The following is a 20,288-nucleotide window of genomic DNA, read 5'->3' on the forward strand; positions in this document are numbered from 1 at the left end:
CAAGAATTTGCAGGATACAGTAAGTGAAAAATTGCATGGAAGTGCAATCACAACCTTTACAAATCAGGTTTAAAGGTACATTGAAATTAATTCAAATCTTTACAAAATACATGAATCATTGTCATGAGGGAGGTATTTAAGTGTAACGGCAAGGCAAACTGACTTTTCTAAAGGCACTATTGAATTGCCCATACAGGCATTACAGTAGTGCAAGTGACATTCATGCAGCAAGTCTATGCAAATATTTACTAACCCCTTCAGATCTACATTCTGCTTCTTCATATTTGTACTGAGCAGGAGATCGAAAATTAGTCTTATATTCAGATTTTAAGTTTCTGGAAAAGATACAGCAAAATAATGTTAAATACAGTTTAAACCAATGAATGTGATAAATTAAGTTACACAGGGTATTTTAAATATAAAAGTTGTGTACCTAAGTCTTTTGTTTGAGTGAACAGTTGTTTGTGGATTCTGTTCATTCAGAAGATGTTTGCCCTGGAGCTCCACATCTTGTCTCTGGTCTTTTATGATTGATCCTGTTAACTTAAGAAAAGCAGACCTTAGGTTATTGCTCTTGAGTTTCCATGTATTCAATCAGAGACAGGCAAGAATGGATTCACTGATTTTCTTTTAGGAAACATAAAGTTCTGTTTCTATTATATAATATATTCATATTCTGTACTCTATTATAATCTACATACTGTATCTTCCCCTTTGCTCTACCTATTGCACTTAATTTTTGACTTCATTGTAATTATGTGTAGTATTATCTGGCCTGATTGGACGGCATGCAAAACAAAGCTTTTTATTTTGTACCATGGTCCAATAATAAATCAAAACCTCATACTGTCCTTTATTTTCATATAAAATATAATCTTTGTGGAGAGAGCGTAGGAAGAAGTAAAAACAGTGTTTCGATGAGAGGGATGTTTGTTTTTAGAGAATAAACAAGGAAAATAATATTTGCATGAATTTTGTTGATGTATCATAACTTCCAGGATTTTCATATATCCTTGGTCGAACACAAAAGTCCCAAGCTTACTCAGTGATAGCAGAAACCATAGTTTTAAGTTACTCTGTCACTGCGTTAGGGCCAGAGCTTGGTGAGATTCTCCAGCACTGGAGAAATGTGGCTCTTATACTCTGTGCCAGGTTCAGAGAGCGTCAGGGTGGAACTTCTCAATGATACCATTTGAGGCAATAGCACCACTAAGATCTTACTGATAGAGGTGGGAGCAATTTGGAAGAGCAAAAAAAAGGACTTCCTCATCCAGATACAGAATTGGCTTCATGAAAGGAAGCAGAGGCTGGTGATGGAAGGTTGTTTTTTGGACTGGAAGCCTGTGACTAGTGATGTGCCTGAGTGATCAGTGCTGGGCCCATTGCTGTTTGTGGTTTATATCAACGCTTTGGATAAGAATGTACAAGGCATAATTAGTGAGTCTCCAAATGATTCTAAAGTAGATGGTAACATTGAAAGTGAAGATGGTAATTAAACATTCTAGTAGGATCTTGATCAGCTGGGTAAATAGGCTGAAGAATGGTTAATGAAGTTTAATGCAGATAAGTGCAAGGTGTTGCATTTTGGGGAGACAAACCAGGTTAGAGCCATCATAATGAAAGGTAGGCCCCTGTGGAATACAGTAAAGCAGAGGGATCTATGAGTAGAGGTAGATAGTTCCCTGAAAGTGACATCACAGGTAGATAGGATGGTAAAGAAGGCTTTTAGTACATTGACCTTCATCATAAGACCATAAAACATAGGAGGAGAATTAGGCCATCATGCCCACAGATTCACAGCCCTCTGGCCATAGAAATTCCACCTCATCTCCATTCTAAAGGTATGTTATTTTATTCTGAGGCTGTGCCCTCTGGTTCTGGAGTCTCCCACTATTGGAAACATCCTCTTCACATCCACTCTATCTGGGCCTTTCATTAATCAGTAGGCTGCAATGTGATCCCCCCCCTCGTTCTTCTAAACTCCAGTGAATACAGGCTCAGAGCCATCAAGCACTTCTCATGCGTTAATCAAATCATCCCCGGGATCATTCTCCTAAACCTACTCTGGACCCTCTCCAGGGCCAGCACGCCCTTCTTCAGATAAGGGACCCAAAACGGCTCACAGTATTCCAAATGTGGCCTGACCAGCGCCTTAGAAAGCCTCAGCATTACATCCTTGCTTTTATATTCTAGTCCTCTCTAAATGAATGCTAATATTGCACTTGCCTTCCCTACTACCAACACAACTGCAAATGAACATTTTTTGAAATCCAGAGCTAGTACTCCCAAGTCCCTCAGCATCTCCGATTTCTGAATCATCTCCCCATTTCGAAAATAATCTGTCTTTATTCCTCTCATCAAAGTGCATGATAGTAAACTCTGCAACGCTGTATTCCTTTTTCCCTGCTTCCTCACACTACCTGCCCCTCCACCTATCTTCGTAGCGTCGGCAAACTTAGCCACTAAGCCATCAATTCCATCATCCAGAACATTAACATATAACGAGAAAAGTAGCAGAGCCAATACCAACCCCTACGGAACGCTGGCAGCCACTTGGAAGCGGTCCACTTTATTCCCAATCTTTGGCATCTGCCAGTGAGTCAGTCTTCTATCCATGATGGTACCCTGCCTCTAGTACCATGGTCTTCTACCTTGTTTAGCAGCTTCACATGCGGCACCTTTACAAAGGCTTGAAAATCCAAATAAACAACATCCACTGAAACGCCTTTGTTTATCCTGCTTATCATTTCCTCAAAGAATTCCAACAAATTTGTCAGGCAAGATCTCCCTTTACCAAAACTATGCTGACTTTGGCATATTTTATTATGTGCTTGCTAGCACCCCAAAACCTCATTCTTATTAATGGATTCTAAAATCTTACCAACCACTGAAGTCAGACTAACCAACCTGTTATTCTCTTTATTTAGCCTCACTACTTTCTTAACCAATAGAGTTACATTTGTGTTTTTCCAGTCATCTGGAACCATTCCTGACACTAGAGATTCATGAAAGATTACTACTAATGCCCCCACGATCTCTAGTTACCCCTTTCAGAACCCTGGGGTGTAGTCCATTTGGTCCAAATGAGTTATCCATCTTCAGACCATTCAGCTTCTCAAGCTCCTTCTCCTTAGAAATCACGACTGCACTCACTTCTGCCCCAGACTATCTTGAATTTCTGGCATGTTGCCGGTATCTTCCACTGTGAAGACTACCTCATAAACATATTCAGTTCTTCCACCATTCAGTCAGGATACCGAGTGCAGAAGTTGGGATCTTATGTTACAGTTGGACAAGGCATTGCTGAGGCCACATTTGGAGTCTTGTGTTGTTTTAGTCACCCTGCTAAAGGAAGGATGTCATGAAGCTGGAAAGAGTGCAGAGAAGATTTATGAGGATGTTGCCAGGACTCGAAGCCCTGAGGTGATCTTATAGAGGAGTATAAATTCATCAGGAGAATAAATAGGGTGAATGCAGTCTTTTACACAGGGGAGGTAAATAAAAACCAGAGGACAAAGGTTTAAGGTGAGAGGGGCAAGGAATCTGAGGGGTGATTTTTTTTACTCAGTGGTTATATCGGAGGAGCTGCCAGAGGAGATTGTTGAGATAGGTACCATAACAACATTTAAAATACACAAGGACTGGTTCATAGATAGAAAATGTTTAGAGGGATATAGGCCAAACATGGGCAAATGGAAGTAGCTGGATGGGCATCTTGATTGGCATGGAAGAGTTGGGCCAAGGGCCTGTTTAAGCACAGTATGACCCTATTAATAAACTCAATCATGGGGATGACAACTGGTAATTTTGAACATTCCTTCCATAACCTTGGTTACCACCATCTGATTCACTTTTACCAAATCGTGGACATTGGACTTTGTCTCTGGAACTGGTGTGCTACAATGCTGCAAACTATATTCTGCATTTTATATCTTTCCCTTTACGCTCCTTGTACTTAAGTTTAGCCTGATTGTATTTATGTATAGTATTATCTGATTTTATTGGATAGCATCCAAAACAAAGCTTAGCACTGTACCTCAGTACGCATGACAATAATAAACCTAAATCTAATTATAGCAATTGAGGATCCATACCAAAAAATTCCGGCCCACTAAATAGGGAATTCAAATTCATTTAATAGGTGTGAAGATTCTTTCAAGAATACTAAATTATTAGTTCCACTGTTGTTCAAATAGCACTATGGAAAGATAACATAGTGCATGATTTGCAAAAAGCTTAAATGCAGCTACAGCAAATAATTAAGAAAATCAACAGAAAATTATTATTGACTGAAAAACTGAGCTTACGCTTCAGTTATAAAGGGTGTTGGTGAGGACACTCACGGAGCACGGTGCACAGTATTTGGTCTATAAAAAAAGAATAGTTTTGCTTTAGCATTTTGGAGAAGGTTTACTAGACATATCCTGGGGATTAATTAGTTGTTTTAGGAAAGGCTGGACAGACAAGGTCTTTATCTACCTCAATTGAGAAGAGTAAAAGACGCAGCATCATGAGGAGAATTAACAGGATGAATATGGAGAAAATGTTCCCTCTCATTGGAGAATATATCACTATGGGGATTGTTTAAAAATAAGGGTGTCATCCATTTAAGACAGGGATGAGAGTTGTGTCTTTGGAATTCTCTTCCTGTGGTGGGTGCGGAACCCTTGAATATTTTTAAGAGAAAGATACTGAAAAGGCATGCATGAAACGTTAGAATTTAATGCGTAGTTGAGGTTACACACAAATAGGCCACAATCTTACTGAATTGTGGAGCTGGCTCAAAGTGTCCAGGCCTGCTCCTAATCCATGTCTTTGTATGTTTAACATGCTCGACCAAGGAGTGCAATTCCTGTACCCATGTATTCTTTATTTAAATCAAACTATTTCATCAGGCTTTGCCGAACATCAGCAACCCAAAACAGTCCCGGTATTTCTATACCTGAAATGTTTTTAAACATTTGCAGATGATAGAAGTACAAATAGAAGGGTATTTGGACTGAAATGTTAACTGTTTCTTTCTGCACAGATGCTGCCTGGCCTGCTGAAACGTGCTTGACCAGCTGAAATTTGCCTAACCAAGAACTAGAATTAATTCCGTCAATGTTTCCAGCTGGGGAAGGACATCAGAAGCACAACAAAGTAGACACAAACATGCTGAGAGATTTTCAGATTTTTCTTTTTGTTGACCATTTAAAAAATCAAGCAGGCAATATACAATTACCTTCAGAGGAGAAGGGCTTCCCATTTCACACACTAAAGCTTTCTCTTCAAAATCTTTACGCAAGCGTGGCCCTTTAGGTGGTTGCGTACCTCTAAACTGACTTGAATATTCTGTTTCACAGATCTTCTTACCCTTTTGAAGTGCCTGTGATTTGGTATGAATAATCTGAAGAGGGATAATATTTCTTAATGTTACCAATAATAATTTAGACTGCACCATGTGTCAAGAATTTTTTGAATATATAAACAACATTCATGTGCGTAACTATAAAACTTTTGTGGAGACATGAGATAGACTAACTAATTCAAAAGCTGTTGACATAATATCAAATATTTTTTTCTGTTTGATCTAATTAGAAAGCCTGACAGACTCTTCTTCCCTTGTTAGTGCATATCAAAGTCATCACATTATTCATTTAGATGACACAACATGTGTTCTCTTAAGACATTTGTACAGTAAGTCAAATGAAATGTATTGTCATATGAACAACTAGTTGAGGTACAAGTACAATGAAAATCTGGCTTCCAGCAGCATCTGGCACATAACCCAAAAATAGACAAAACTACTTAACATAAATTCTAGAAAACAATGAATAGAAATACTGCAAAAAAATATTAATGCACAATTGGAAAATAAGGCCACGTTAGGAAGTGGTATGTAGTGCACCTTTGATGAGAGAGGATTAAATTAGAAACAAGGAAATGGCAGAACAGTTAACTGAGTACTTTGGTTCTGTCTTCACTAAGACACAAACAATCCCCAGAAATACTAGGGGACTGAGGATCGAGTGGGAGGGAGGAACTGAAGGGAATTCACATTAGTCAGGAAATGATGTTATGTAAACTTTTGGGACTGAAGGCAGATAACTCCCCAGATCTGGATCCCCGGATAGCTCTGGATCCCAGAGTACTCAATTGAATTGAATTGACTTGAATTTCCTTTATCGTCATTCAGACCTTTCAGTCTGAACAAAATTTCGTGCCTGCAGTCATACATACAATAATACAATAATAGACAACAGAACAGACAGTAAACACAAATTAACATCCACCACAGTGAGTCCACCAAGCACCTCCTCACTGTGATGGAGGCAAAAATCTTAGGGCTGCAGTCTCTTCCCTCCTCTTCTCCCTCTGCGCTGAGGCAATACCCCACCGGGCGATGGTAGATCAGTCCCGCGGCTCACCGAGCTCCGCGAACGGGCCGGTTCAAACACCGGGGTCGGCCCGGGGTGGTCGAAGCTGCTGCCCTCCAGTCCAGCGGACGCAGCTGTTGACGACGTCGTCCACTGGCCCGCAGCCGAACCCCGGACTCAGGCCGCCGCCGCCAGAACGGCGTCTCAGCCACCGGAGCACCGTTCCAGCCCCGAGCCGGGTCGCCCTCACGTGAGCGTCTCAGCCCCACGCCAGGCCGCCCTCACGGGAGCGCCGTTACCCTCGAGCTGGGCCGCCCCGACGGGAACGCCGTTCCACCCTTGAGCTGGGCCGCCCCGACGGGAGCGCCGTTACCCTCGAGCTGGGCCGCCCTCACGGGAGCGCCGTTCTACCCTCGAGCTGGGCCGCCCCGACGGGAGCGCCGTTCCACCCTCGAGCTGGGACGCCCCTACGGGAGCGCCGTTCCACCCTCGAGCTGGGCCGCCCCGACGGGAGCGCCGTTACCCTCGAGCTGGGCCGCCCTCACGGGAGCGCCGTTCTACCCTCGAGCTGGGCCGCCCCGACGGGAGCGCCGTTTCCCTCGGGCTGGGCCGCCCTACGGGAGCGCCGTTCCACCCTCGAGCTGGGCCGCCCCCACGGGAGCGCGTTTCCCTCGGGATGAGCCGCCCTCACGGGAGCGCCGTTTCTCTCGTGCTGGGCCGCCCTCAAGGGAGCGTCACAGCCCCTCACGGGAGCGCCGTTCCAGCCCCGAGCTGGGCCGCCCTCACGGGAGCTAGCCCAGGGCGAGTCCTGACAGGCTGCCTCCGGAGCCTCGAGGTCGCCAGCTCCGCCATTAGGCCTCAGCGCAGACGGAGGCAGAGAAGTGGGATATGACAAAAAAGTCGCATTCCCCCGAAGGGCGAGACAGCAAGCCCTGTTTCAACCCCCCCCCACATAAACACAACCTAAAAAACCAAAAACATAGCTAGACAAAACGAAAAAAACAACACAAAAAAGTAAAGACAAACGGATTGCAGGCGAGCCGCAGCCATTCACCAGCGCCGCCACTTCCGGATTTGTCCAAGGAAGTGGCCCTAGAAATTATGGATGCACTGGTGATCTTTTCCAATGTTTTCTCGACTCTGGATCAGTTCCTGTGGACTGGAGGGTAGGCAAACTCAACTTTTTAAGAAAGGAGGGAGAGAGAAAACGGGGAATTATAGACCAGTTAGCCTTACATCGGTAGTGGGGAAGATGCTCGAGTCGATTGTTAGAGATGTTATAGCAGCGCATTTGGATAGCAATGACAGGTTCAGTCAAAGTCAGCATGGATTTATGAAGGGGAAATCATGCTTGACTAATCTTCCGGAATTTTTGAGGATGTAACAAGCATAATGGATAAGGGAGAGCCAGTGGATGTGGTGTATCTGGACTTTCAAAAAGCCTTTGGCAAGGTTCCACACAAGAGATTAGTGTGCAAAATTAGAGTACGTAGTATTGAGGGTAGGGTATTGACATGGATAGAGAACTGGTTGGCAGACAGGAAGCAAAGAGGAGGAATTAACAGGTTCTTTTCAGAATGGCAGGCAGTGACTAGTGGGGGTACCGCAAGGCTCGGTACCCCAGTTATTTACAATATATATTAACAATTTACACAAGGGAATTAAATGTGACATCTCGAAGTCTGCGAATAACACAAAGCTGGGTGGCAGTGTGGGCTGCGATGAGGATGCTATGAGGCTGAAGGGTGACTTGGATAGGTGGGGTGAGTGGGAAGATGCAGTATAACGTGGATAAATGTGAGGTTATCCACTTTGGTGGCAAGAACAGGAAGGCTGATTATTATCTGAATGGAGTCAGATTAGGAAAAGGGGAGGTGCAACGAGACCCGAGTGTGTTTGTACATCAGTCACTGAAAGTAAGCATGCAGGTACAGCAGGCAACGAAGAAAGCTAATGGCATGTTGGCCTTCATTGCGAGAGGATTTGAGTTTAGGAGCAAGGAGCAAGAACTGCAGTTGTACAGGGCCCTGGTGAGACCGCACCTGGAGTATTGTGTGCAATTTTGGTCTCCTAATTTGAGGAAGGACATTATTGCTATTGAGGGAGTGCAGCGTAGGTTCACCAGGTTAATTCCCAGGATGGCGGGACTGATATATGAAGAAAGAATGGGTCGACTGAGCCTGTATTCACTGGAATTTGGAAGGATGAGAGGCAATCATAGAAACATATGAATATTCTTAAGGGATTGGACAAGCTAGATGCAGGAAAAATGTTCCAGATGTTGGGGGAGTCCAGAACCAGGGGTCTCAGTTTAAGAATAAGGAGTTGGCCAAGAGAGTTAAATTTAGCTCTTATGGCTAAAGGAATCATGGGATATGCGGAAAAAGCAGGAACGGGGTACTGATTTTAGATGATCAGCCATGATCATATTGAATGGCGGTGCTGTCTCGAAGGCCCGAATGGCCTACTACTGCATCTATTTTTCAATGTTTCTATGTGTAGATCAGTTCAAGGAACTTGATAGTTGTAGAAAAGTTGCTGCTCCTGAATCTTTACTTCGTGCCCGAAAGTAACAGCAAGAAGAGGGCATGGGCTGGATGGTGGGGATCCTTGATGACAGATGCTGCCTTATTGAGCCACTGCCTTGTGCAGATGCTTTCGATGGTGGGGAAGACTGTGCCTGTGATGGATCGGGCTGAGTCCACCACTCTCTGCAGACTCTTGCATTCCTGTTGACTTATTTAAGATCTTTATAAAATCTTCTCTTACCACAAGTATTAACAATATCTGCATACTTCCCCCTCCATAACTACCCTTCTCTATCTCTCTGCTTTAATACAGGCTTCACTAATGCTGGCTTCCGTTACTTCCCAGATGGACTATTCACATTCTCACACTCCTATTCCCAAAAATCCCAAATGAGCAGACAATAATTTGCTGCCACATCCCAATTTACACCTCCAATATCTAATCACTAAATATTCTGAGCTCCTAACCCATTGAAACCTTAAATTTAATATTTTCATGTAAAGTCTCTCCATGGCCTTGACCCCAATTTGTAATCTCACAAGTGTCAGATTCACAAAAAAACAATGTTACATTTAACTTCTTAAGTTTAATTTTTTACAATGTCAACTTGAGTCTCCTCTGCATTCTGCACTCAAATTAGTTTGTCATTGATTGTGACCCAGACTTTAACTGTTTGCACAATGCTTTCCTTACATTCTCCATCGTAGGATCATCCGTAAAACCCAAGTCTTGGGTTAGCATTTGTCATCCTTTCTAAAGTTAACTGGTAACTTTGGACTGATTTTTTTTGATTTTTTATTAGGGACAGTGCATATTAATAAACATTTGCATGTAATATGCAAGATTGTAGCCAGTAGCTAATTTCCATCTTTTGTCCCAACACAAGGTAAACACATCCCAAACAAGGTAAAAACAAAAGACAAAAACAAAAACAAAACAAACAATAAAGTAAAAAAATAGCAATTAAAGAGTACCATAGGTTATTTTTAATGTAGATTATGATTGCAATTTTGATTTTGCAGTAACCATATTTTTAGATGTTTGGTAAATGAGGTAAGGGTTGGCAGATCCCGTATGACGCATGGTATCGCGTTCCAGGTCTACTCTTCTAAGGACTTTTATCAAATAGACTGCTCAATGAAATATGAGGTAAGATAGCAAATACCTGCTCTGCAGTCAGTAACGGTGAATTATTTATTTGACTTTTCCAATCAAATTGCCGTTGATACTCAGAGCTTCTCCCTAAACTCTTATGTGGTGCAGTCTTCAATCCTGCTTTCCTCTGGAGTGCATAGCTAACCTATAAATAACAGCAAAACATCTTCAATATTGACAGAACGGTATATAGAAATTCATGAAATTTTATCAGAATTTTATCAGTGAATATGAGTTTCTCATAATTCCTCGGCACTTATGGGGAATCTGCTTACTGACATTGGCCCTGAACTAAGTGGCACAGCAGTGACATGAACTTAATTCATTTCAAAGAGGAGGAAATACTAGGTAATTTATATTTTTGATTTGAATTATTTGTTTTAATTGTTCATAGTATTTTGAATTTATTTTTTTTTTAAATGTTACTTTTGAACTACTTTTTGCTGAAACAATCAGGACCATCCAAAGTTTGTCATTAACTTTGACAACCCTCCCTATCTGTTTAAAAAAAAAGGGAGTGGGGAATGGGGAGAAATGTGCCAACAGATCTGCTGTAAAAATGATGGATACCTCTCCATCTAGGATTTCCGCCCATGTGAGAGTGGTCAACAAGCCCAGTACATCACAGTCTCATCATTTCCTTCCTTGCAGTTCATCTTTACAGTGCATTGCATCAGAAAGGCTGCAAGTATGGTCAAGGATGCCTGCCCAGTTTCCCTTTTCTCTCTTTTACCTTCTGGGACAAGACACAGGAGCTTGAAAGCCTGGACCTTCAGGCTTCTAAGTTCTTTCCCATGGGTATCAGAACCAATTGCCTTTCTCACACTCCCTTCCCGAAGCAGCTGCCGCATACTCTTACTCACAACTCTACATTATTTGGATATTCCATTATTTTGTTTGTGCACTACTTTATATTGCACTTCAAATCTTGCACCATTCTGCTCTTTTGCAATCGTTGTTATATTTATTGCTGTATTTATCTTTATTGTATGTATACCGTTTATTCTGTGAGGTTCAGGTGAACAAAGTATTTCATACACCCTAATATACATGACAATAAACTATTCTAAATCTGGATCTGTACCAAACTGTTCACAACTTCTATCTTATTTTTGGCCCTGGGATGAACTTCAGACTATGTATGGATATTATTAAGATTATTTACTTCCATCTTCATAACATAACCCAACTCCACCAGGTGAGGAGGGGCCAGCAGGACCAAAAACAAGACCTGTCAAAGGGCGGGTGAGCTCCTAGCGAGCCAACGGCCATCCACACTTCAGCAGAAGTTGCGATCACTGTCGTACATAGCATTGTAAGGCACCGTGCCCGTTGATGTTTTCAACTATGATGATGGTGATGATGATGATGATGATGATGATGATGATGATGATGATGATGACTAGGACATCAGCTCATCTGTTGTTGATATTTTTACATCTGTGTTTTGTTTCTTTCAGAATCAATAACCCTAAATCATAGGTGGTTGGCCTTGATTTATTCTAAACTGTGAGACGTTGCCACATGTTTGCAAACACACAAATCCTATTCCCAATCAGATCTCTACTCACTATCCTCTATAGCTCCTGATTAAGCAACCTGTGAACTAGACATTTCACCCAGCTTTTCAAACTATTCCTTAGTTTTGCACCTTCCAATCTTTGTCACCTTCTCCACACTTAAAACCCTCAAAGAAGTTAGTGCCCCTTCAATTCTAGAATTGGATTATTTCAATTTTGTTCACTCTACTCATAACAACCTTGCTTTCTGCATCCACAGCTCTAATATTTGCATTCTTGCTCAAACTACTTTATCTCTCGCTCCTCTTTGTATTAAAATTCTAGACAGAGATATTCCTCTTTGACCAAACTTTTGATTGTTTGCCATAATAATCATTTTAGTATCACATTCACAGCCCGCTCTGTCACTTTTCTAATCTCAAAATATGTCATGAGTATAAGCTATTTTCACAAAGTCAGGGTTCCCGTATCACATAATATATTGAAGATGTGGATAAATAAAACCATTTCATCATAATATTGTAAATTATTTTAAAATATGTATATACGTTCCTAAAATATTTTGAAAAATGTCAAAAGGATCAGAATATGATTACATTTTCATTTTGGCATTCAATGAATCAACTCAATAATCATTGTTTCTACTTACATCAGCACCAACTGCCTTATCCACAACATTCTTCCTACATGATATATTGTTGTCCTTTGTTTTCTGAGCATCTGTAGCCAATTGCTTGTTTGTGGCCGCTGTAGGTTCTAGCACTGAGTGCAAATGACAGTCTGCAGACCACGATCTGGGCACTTTAGGCTTCCGAGGACCATCAGGTGTTTTACATTCTTTATGGCTCACTTGACTCTTCTCAATTACTCTTTCATTGACATCAGAAGATTGCAATTTCACTTGTTCACGGAAATTTGGTATTGGTTTATTAAATGTATTGCTTGTTTCACTATTCCCGTCCCATTGAAAAGATTGTGAAACTTGAGGTCTGTAATATGGCACTCGTTTCTTTGAGATAAAATTTGGTTCCCTAGTATTTCCTAAAATACAAATAAAAAAGGTATTTAAAATCCTTTTTACTGTAACCATTTTAAATTACACTATTTCACGCTATTTCTGAAATGACTGCTTAGGCTAATGTGGGACCTGCAGATTCTGCAACGGGTGGGGCAGGTGATGATTGACCAGTCAGACAGGCAAATAGTTTGGGAACTGGTGTGCTCTTTTGGTGTTTAAATGAACTTATGTCCCAACAATTGCATTCATGTTTCTCAAAGGCTGAATACTACTTCTCCATTGTGTGTGCTTATCGGCCAGGGATTCCTATAAATCGATGTGGTATTATTCATATTCATGGAAGTTTTGAGAACATCCTTGATTTTTTTTCCCCCTGCCTACCTTGCTACGACTAGCTTGGAATAGAGTGCCTGTTCTGGCGGTCTGGTGTCAGTCATGCATATTTCATGGTTTATCCAACAGAGTTGACTAGGCCCTCAACATTGGGGTTACTGGCCCAAGTCTGAATACTGACATTGTTTGATTAATCCTTCTAATCCATTTGTAGGATTTCACACAAACACTATTATTGGTATGTCTCTGCCTACAGTAAGACTATGTTTCAGAAGCATACACGAAGGCCCAATCACTGCTGCCTGGTATACCTTTTGTGACAGGTTTGAAGACTTAATCTTCAAATACTTTGTTCCTCACAATGATCAAGGCCTGCAATGTTACACTGAAGCCAAAGATAAATTTCATTATCAATGGCGGCACCTAAGTTATGGGAAGTGGTCCATGTATTTGGATTAGGTAAATTATTGTCACGTGTACCGAGGCATAGTGAAAAACTATGTTTTGCATGCTATCTAAATAAATCAGATATACCATGCATAAATACAATCAAGTCAAACTCAAGTACAATTTATTCCTGGGTCTCACTGTAGACCTTTTTGTCAGAGTTGTGCAGTGTTATGTAGTGGAAGAAAGGTTACTAAAGACTCTTTGTTTTGCTGATATTAAGTGTAAAGTATATTTCTCACATGTGTCACCATATGTCAATGATGGCTTAGAAAGCGGCCTTCAACCTGCACCAATACAAGTGTCATCTGCAAACTTGAGCTCAATTAACAAAGATGGAGTGATCTTGATTCTGGACAAGGGGTGACGTTGGTTGCAGTTTCCCATGTGTCCTACAAATTCGCTTTACTCCTGAGAAGATTACGGAGAGTCGGTTTGTCAAGGAAGACTCTCTCTAACTTCTACAGGTGCACAGTAGAGAGCATGCTGACCGGTTGCATCGTGGCTTGGTTCGGCAATTTGAGCGCCCTGGAGAGGAAAAGACTACACAAAGTAGTAAACAGTCCATTCCATCATCGGCTCTGACCTTCCTTCCATCGAGGGGATTTATCGTAGTCGCTGCCCCAAAAAGGCTGGCAGTATCATCAAAGACCCACACCATCCCGGCCACACACTCATCTCCCTGCTACCTTTAGGTAGAAGGTACAGGAGCCTGAAGACTGCAACAACCAGGTTCAGGAATAGCTACTTCCCCACAGCCATCAGGCTATTAAACCTGGCTCGGACAAAACTCTGATTATTAATAACCCATTTTCTGTTATTTGCACTTTATCAGTTTATTTATTCATGTGTGTATATATTTATATTATGGTATATGGACACACCTATCTGTTTTGTAGTAAATGCCTACTATATTCTGTGTGCTGAAGCAAAGCAAGAATTTCATTGTCCTATACAGGGACACATGACAATAAACTCACTTGAACTTGAACTTGAACATGGACAGCTTATAAGAGGTAAGGTGCAGCGATCCAAGAGAAGGATTGAGAAAATTGTTGGGACTAAGACATAACCTTGTTTGATACCATAGATTAAGATCAAAGCTTGGACAATAAGGTTGACCTGCAAATTAAACAACTGAATCAAATTGATCCTTGGGAAAAACATCATAGTAAAATCTTACCAAGCAGTTCCGAAGGGACACCTGCCCATGCTATTTTCTGTTTAGAATCAGGACTACTAGAGCGTGATCTCTTTGAATCGTTCCATCTGAAGTTACGCTTGTATTCACTTAAACCCTGAAGGAGTAAGCACAAAACATATCATTTAACTGAAAGATCAAATGTCAGGCAAAGGGAATTCAGTTTCGCTGGACAAAACAAAAATCTCTTTCTCAAATTCAACTAACACAAAGAACCAAACTAAATTAAGTATTGGATTTAAATAACTAAATTAAAAGAGGTAAGTCTTTCAATGACAAACCCTTCAAATATTTGTGCAAGATGTAAAAAACGGAATGAATTTCACGAGTTCCAAAAACGTGGTACAAAAAATTACTACATGGTACAAATAATTAATTTGAAATAAGAGTTAGGATTATTATATCATTCCGCAGCAGCTTTCACTCAGCATTGTCTCTCAAATGTAGTAAGAAAAATAATCATTTACCGTTTTGTTGTACTGCTGAAGAAATGAAGAAAATGTTGGCCAGGCACAGGAGAACAAGGTTGTTTCCTGGGGCTGACCATATTCGTGAAGGGTTGGTAGCACGAAACATGTCACAATTTGCAAACATTATAGCACCTTTAAAGATTTGTTATTTCAAACATAATTCTTTGTGCTATAGTCTGTGGCACCTTCGCAAAAAAAATTATGTCATTTTTAAAAATATCTTAACAGATTTGGCATTGGAAGACTTGCCACTTTTAAATCTATTATTAATAGAGCACAATTGCAGTCCCCATTCAACTTATAAAGACCGCGCTGCTCAGGAAGAAGCACGCCGCCCTTTTTCTCCCACCAACCTTGACAGATGTTATCTTAGTCTCACAGTCATCCTGAGAAATGTCCCTGTACCTCCTACCATGCTTCCATCCAGGGACTTCAGCAGTCCTTCCAGATGAGACAGGTCCATGTGCAGTTTCTCTAACCTCATCTACTGCATCCGATGTTCATATGCAAGGGTGTAACAAAACATCGATGTTACCTCCTATTCATCGGCAAGACCAAGCATAGACTCAACGACCATTTCGTCAAACACTTACGTTCGGTCTGCCAAAACCTACTGATTCTCATAGTGACATTTCTGTCTTGGGCCTCTTCCATTGCCTGAGTGAGGCCACTCACAAACTGGAGGAACAATTTACAAAGTTTCAATTCTTTCTTCTCACATCTTTAGTTCTAATCTCTAGCCTTTGATCCAACCAACACGCTACAACCCCTCCCCCTCATTTTCATCCACCTATTACCTGCCATGATTTGTCCTGCCTCTCCCCTCTCCCAGCTTTCTACTCCTCCCTCCCGCTATCAGTCTGATGAAGGGTCCTGACCTGAAACATTACCTATCCATGTTCTCCAAAGATGCTGCCTGGCCCATTGAGTTACTCCAGCAATTTTTGTCCTTTCATCCGGAGGGATGGTGTTTTTAATTTCCACAATGCCCACGACAGGTGTTTTCAGATTCCCATCCACACCACGGGATGCCTTTCTTATTTTCTACCACTCCCAAAAATCTATCTCCAATTTCTCCACTATCAAAGGAATTGTATTTCTGATATACCTTTTGATCCTGCTACCTCCTCAAGTATGATCTAGACGAATGATGGCTGCACTAAATGCCAATTTTATTTGGTAATCGACATGATCACTCAGTTCCCAAGGAAATACTCTTTACTCCTACTCTTCTTACTGTCCTGAAACTAGTAAAGAGGTCACTCTACTGCATGCCCCTGTTTCTACAGCTCCTGACCTAATTCTCCATTTGATGATGCAGCTTTATGAAAGCCAATTTGACAACCTAAATCTACTGCATTACCATTTGCTATTCTGTTGCCTTGTAAATTGTTTGCTGATAAATTTGCTTCTGCATATGCCAATTTCCTTCCTAATCTGTAGATCAAAACCACCCTGAACCCTCCATAATGCTGATCCACTCATAATCTTGATATCAGTTAGAATAATAACATTTGGTTTTATGGATGATGTTTGTCTTCAAAGCTATCTGTAATAAAACTTTTTGTAAATCTGATGTATTCTTCCACCTTTCAGTCATTACCTGATTTAATTACTTAATATGGTATAATGCAAAGATTAAGTACAATTGACATGAAAAATATTTGAGTATAATCGGTTGCAACAATCCCCTTTGGGACAAAACATCAAATTAAAATTATCATCAGACCTGAAGTAACGCCAGATGGCAAGTATAAATATAGGTCTTACGCTGCATCAACAGCGTTGAATCCTTTCCAGGCCTAAGCGTAATCCTGAGAGGCTATATTGTAATCAGTTTCATCTATTGAAGCAGAGCTTTGCGGGATTATAGGTTATTTTTAAAAGCAACAACTGAAGAGCGGCATAGTGTCTCCCACAGCTTGCGGAGCTGGTGCCTCACAGCGCCAGAGACCCAGGTTCAATCCTGATCTGGAGTGCTGTCTGCGTAGAGTTTGCATTTTCTCCCTGTGACCATGTGGGTTTCCTCCAGGTGCTCCAGTTTCCTCCCACATCCCAAAGACAAGTGGGTTTGTAGGAGACTGGGTATCGACTGACATCTATTACAAACTTACCATCTCCCAGTTATCTGGACCACAGCTTCCCACCCTGCCTCTTGCAAAGATGCCATTGCCAACTCTCAATTCCTCTGTCTCCACTGCATCTGCTCCCAATATGAGGTATTCCATACTAGGACTTCTGAGATGTCCTCATTCTTCTGGGAATGTGGGTTCCTCCCTTCTGTCATAGATGCAGCCCTCACATGAGTCTCCCCTGTGTCCCATGGTTCTGCTCTCGCTCTCCCTCCCCGCAGAAGCAATGACAGTTTTCCTGTTCCTCACCTTTCACCTCACCAGCCTCCGCATCCAACACATAAACCTCCGACATTTCCGTCACGTCACCTCCTACGGGATCCCACCACTAATCACATCATCCCATCCCCAACCTTTTCGCCTTCCGCAGAGACCACTCTCTCCGCAACTCCTTGGTTCACTCAGTCCTTCCCACTCAATCTACCGCTTCCCCAGGTACTCTCCCCTACAACCGCAGGTGATGAAACACCTGTCCTTATACCTCTGCCTTATTTCAGATGAGGCAGAGGTTCACATGTCCCTCCTTTAAAACAGTTTTTTTCCTCCAGAGATGCTGCCTGACCCACTGAGTTACTCCAGCACTTTGGTATAAACCAGCATCTGCGGTTCTTTGTTTGTACACTTTAGGGTGTATAGGTTAACTGGTTTCTGTAAATTGCCCCTAAAGTTCATGGGGTGGACGGGAAAGTGGAAAACTGTTTTTCATTTCCACGTCAAGAACAGAATTTGTTCTTGGTATTAACAAGGGAGTCCTGCCAACGGTTTGCACACCTAATCATAGCAGGCTCTGGAATTCAGCACAGGTATTTTGAACTGGGATTATTGTCACTAGATGAGCAAAGCTCTGGCACAGAGAGCTCCTGTGTTTATGCCAAGAACAAGTTCCGTTCCTCATGCCGTGTATTTCTCCAGAGCAAAACCACGCTGAAATGTCGGTGCCCACAAGTTTAGCAGGGTGTGGAAAGCCGGGCTCCGCTTGGATCACTCCTCGTACCTGCAGAGACCCTCACCGGGGACCAGGGGACAGGGGGGGTCGGGGTCCGGGGGCCCTGCGGCCGCCAGGAGGGTAACGATCACCAATAAACAAATGTAAGAGCGGCGATCTTACCTTGAATTGGACGGGCATTGTGGAGGCAGGCTCGCCGTGGCTGCCGGGGTGCAGTGGGTGCTGCCGGTGCCGGGATCACCTCAGCGCCGTGGCCGCAGCCAAAGATCCTACAGGAGCAGCTACTGTTTCCCCGCCGTTTCCTTGGCGAAGGTTTGGTCGCGTCCCTCGGCGCGCGCATGCGCGAAGGGAGAAGCGCGCGGCGACCTCTCCGACCATCAGCGCCCTGGTTGACGGGCTGGGAGACCCCGCAGAGGCGGCGCCATAGGGTTGGTCAAAGGTTATAGAGGAGCCATAATATAATCTTTGGTCGCGGGAGGCGGCCCTGACAACAGAGTTGTGCCGTACGCTCCTCGCCCGCCACACGTCATGGAAATAACGGCCATTGTCAATGTCAATGTGTGGGGAGCAACTCAACTGCAGATGCCAGTTTAAACCGAAGATAGACACACAATGCTGGAGTAACTCAGCGGGAAAGGCAGTATCTTTGGAGGGTAGGAATGGGTGAAGTTTCGGATCGAGACCCTTCCCCAGCTTTTTGAGTCTATGCTCATAGTCAACCAATGGACTGATGTAAATAACCAATTTTCTGCGAGGTCAGTATAGCATTAAATGTGCGACAACAATTATAGAGGATCAAAGTGAAAGGCACGGTACATCCCAATTGGCTGAACAAACAACATGTGAAAGTTACATAACCCGTGAAGGAGCAAGCTGCTCTTCACAGAGCTCATGCATTAAAATCAGAACTAAACCCTGCAATATGGATACACAAGAGACTGCAGACGCTGGAGAGTAGAGTAAAAAGCATAACACTGTTGAATGAACTTACTTGGTCATTCAACATTTGTGGAGACGAATGAAACATAGAAACAGAAAATAGGTGCAGGAGTAGGCCATTCGGCCCTTCGAACATGCACCGCCATTCAATATGATCATGGCTGATCATCCAACCCAGTATCCTGTACCTGCCTTCTCTCCATACCCCCTGATCCCTTTAGCCACAAGGCCCACATCTAACTCCCTCTTAAATATAGCCAATGAACTGGCCTCAACTACCTTCTGTGGCAGAGAATTCCAGAGATTCACCACTCTGTGTGAAAAATGTTTTCCTCATCTCGGTCCTAAAAGATTTCCCCTTATCCTTAAACTGTGATCCCTTGTTCTGGACTTCCCCAACATCGGGAACAATCTTCCTGCATCTAGCCTGTCCAACCCCTTTTTTGTAATTTTGTAAGTTTCTATAAGATCCCCCCTCAATCTTCTAAATTCTAGCGAGTACAAGCCGATCTAGTGAGTACAAGCCGAGCATTACTATCGGCATTACTTACCCTTCATCTAAATTACGACAGTCAACATCGACTGTCCATTTTTCTCCATCTATGCAGGGTCGGATTTAGATGAAGGGAGGCTCTAAGCTATTTCACTTGTGAGGCCCCAATCCCCCACCCCCACGGCTAGAGGACCATGACTACCCGACAGTGACACTTTTAGATCCTACTGTATGTTGTCATTAAACAGTTGGTTTTAAAATACATATTGGATTCACCTGGATCGCCGTTGGAAGCTCTAGAGTATTGGGCCTGCTGCTTCAACATCAATGAGCTGTGGTTTGCGGAGCTCCCAGCCTCGGGCCACGCAGATTTCAACATCGCGGAGCCCTGGAATCCCTTTGCCGAGGGCCGCCAGTGTGAATCTCCGCCCAGCTCAGCCTGTGGACTTCGGGAGCCGCGGTCTCCAGTAGGAAGTGACCAATTCGTAAGTCCAAGCCGCTGAGAATGTTCTCCCGTTCCGATGTGGGATGGTGACCCCAAATTTCATTGCACCAATTGGTGCATGTGACAATAAGTGTCTCTTAAATTGAATGTGGAATATTAAGAAATAAAGAAACTAGAAATACACTAAGAGCAAAAATGTTTTTTTCTCGCCTTCTTCATAGCAAAATCATCCAGAAGTTCACCAAGATCTGTTTGTCTAAGTTTGTCACTCTCAATGCACAGAATGCTCATTGCAGACAAC

The 20,288-nt window shown here is 42.5% G+C and overlaps 1 protein-coding gene across 3 annotated transcripts in view; it reads right to left on the minus strand.

Moving 5' to 3' along the window:
• mdm1 (Mdm1 nuclear protein) overlaps positions 1-18,648 on the minus strand; it is a 30,886-nt gene extending 12,238 nt beyond the window's left edge. For 2 of the 3 annotated variants that reach the window (XM_033038273.1, XM_033038274.1), the window contains exons 1-7: positions 18,273-18,648; positions 14,545-14,659; positions 12,213-12,604; positions 10,054-10,188; positions 5,225-5,389; positions 434-543; positions 254-335 (exon numbers count right to left, since the gene is read on the minus strand). In XM_033038273.1, coding sequence (XP_032894164.1) covers positions 254-335; positions 434-543; positions 5,225-5,389; positions 10,054-10,188; positions 12,213-12,604; positions 14,545-14,659; positions 18,273-18,290 — 1,017 coding nt within the window. In that variant the 5' untranslated portion in view covers positions 18,291-18,648. The remainder of the gene's footprint in view (positions 1-253; positions 336-433; positions 544-5,224; positions 5,390-10,053; positions 10,189-12,212; positions 12,605-14,544; positions 14,660-18,272) is intronic. The other variant, XM_033038275.1, reaches the window with a different exon arrangement.
• Between the last annotated feature and the right edge of the window lie 1,640 nt (positions 18,649-20,288).

The sequence above is a fragment of the Amblyraja radiata genome, chromosome 19 (assembly GCF_010909765.2).
Source record: "Amblyraja radiata isolate CabotCenter1 chromosome 19, sAmbRad1.1.pri, whole genome shotgun sequence".
Classification (NCBI taxonomy): domain Eukaryota; kingdom Metazoa; phylum Chordata; class Chondrichthyes; order Rajiformes; family Rajidae; genus Amblyraja; species Amblyraja radiata.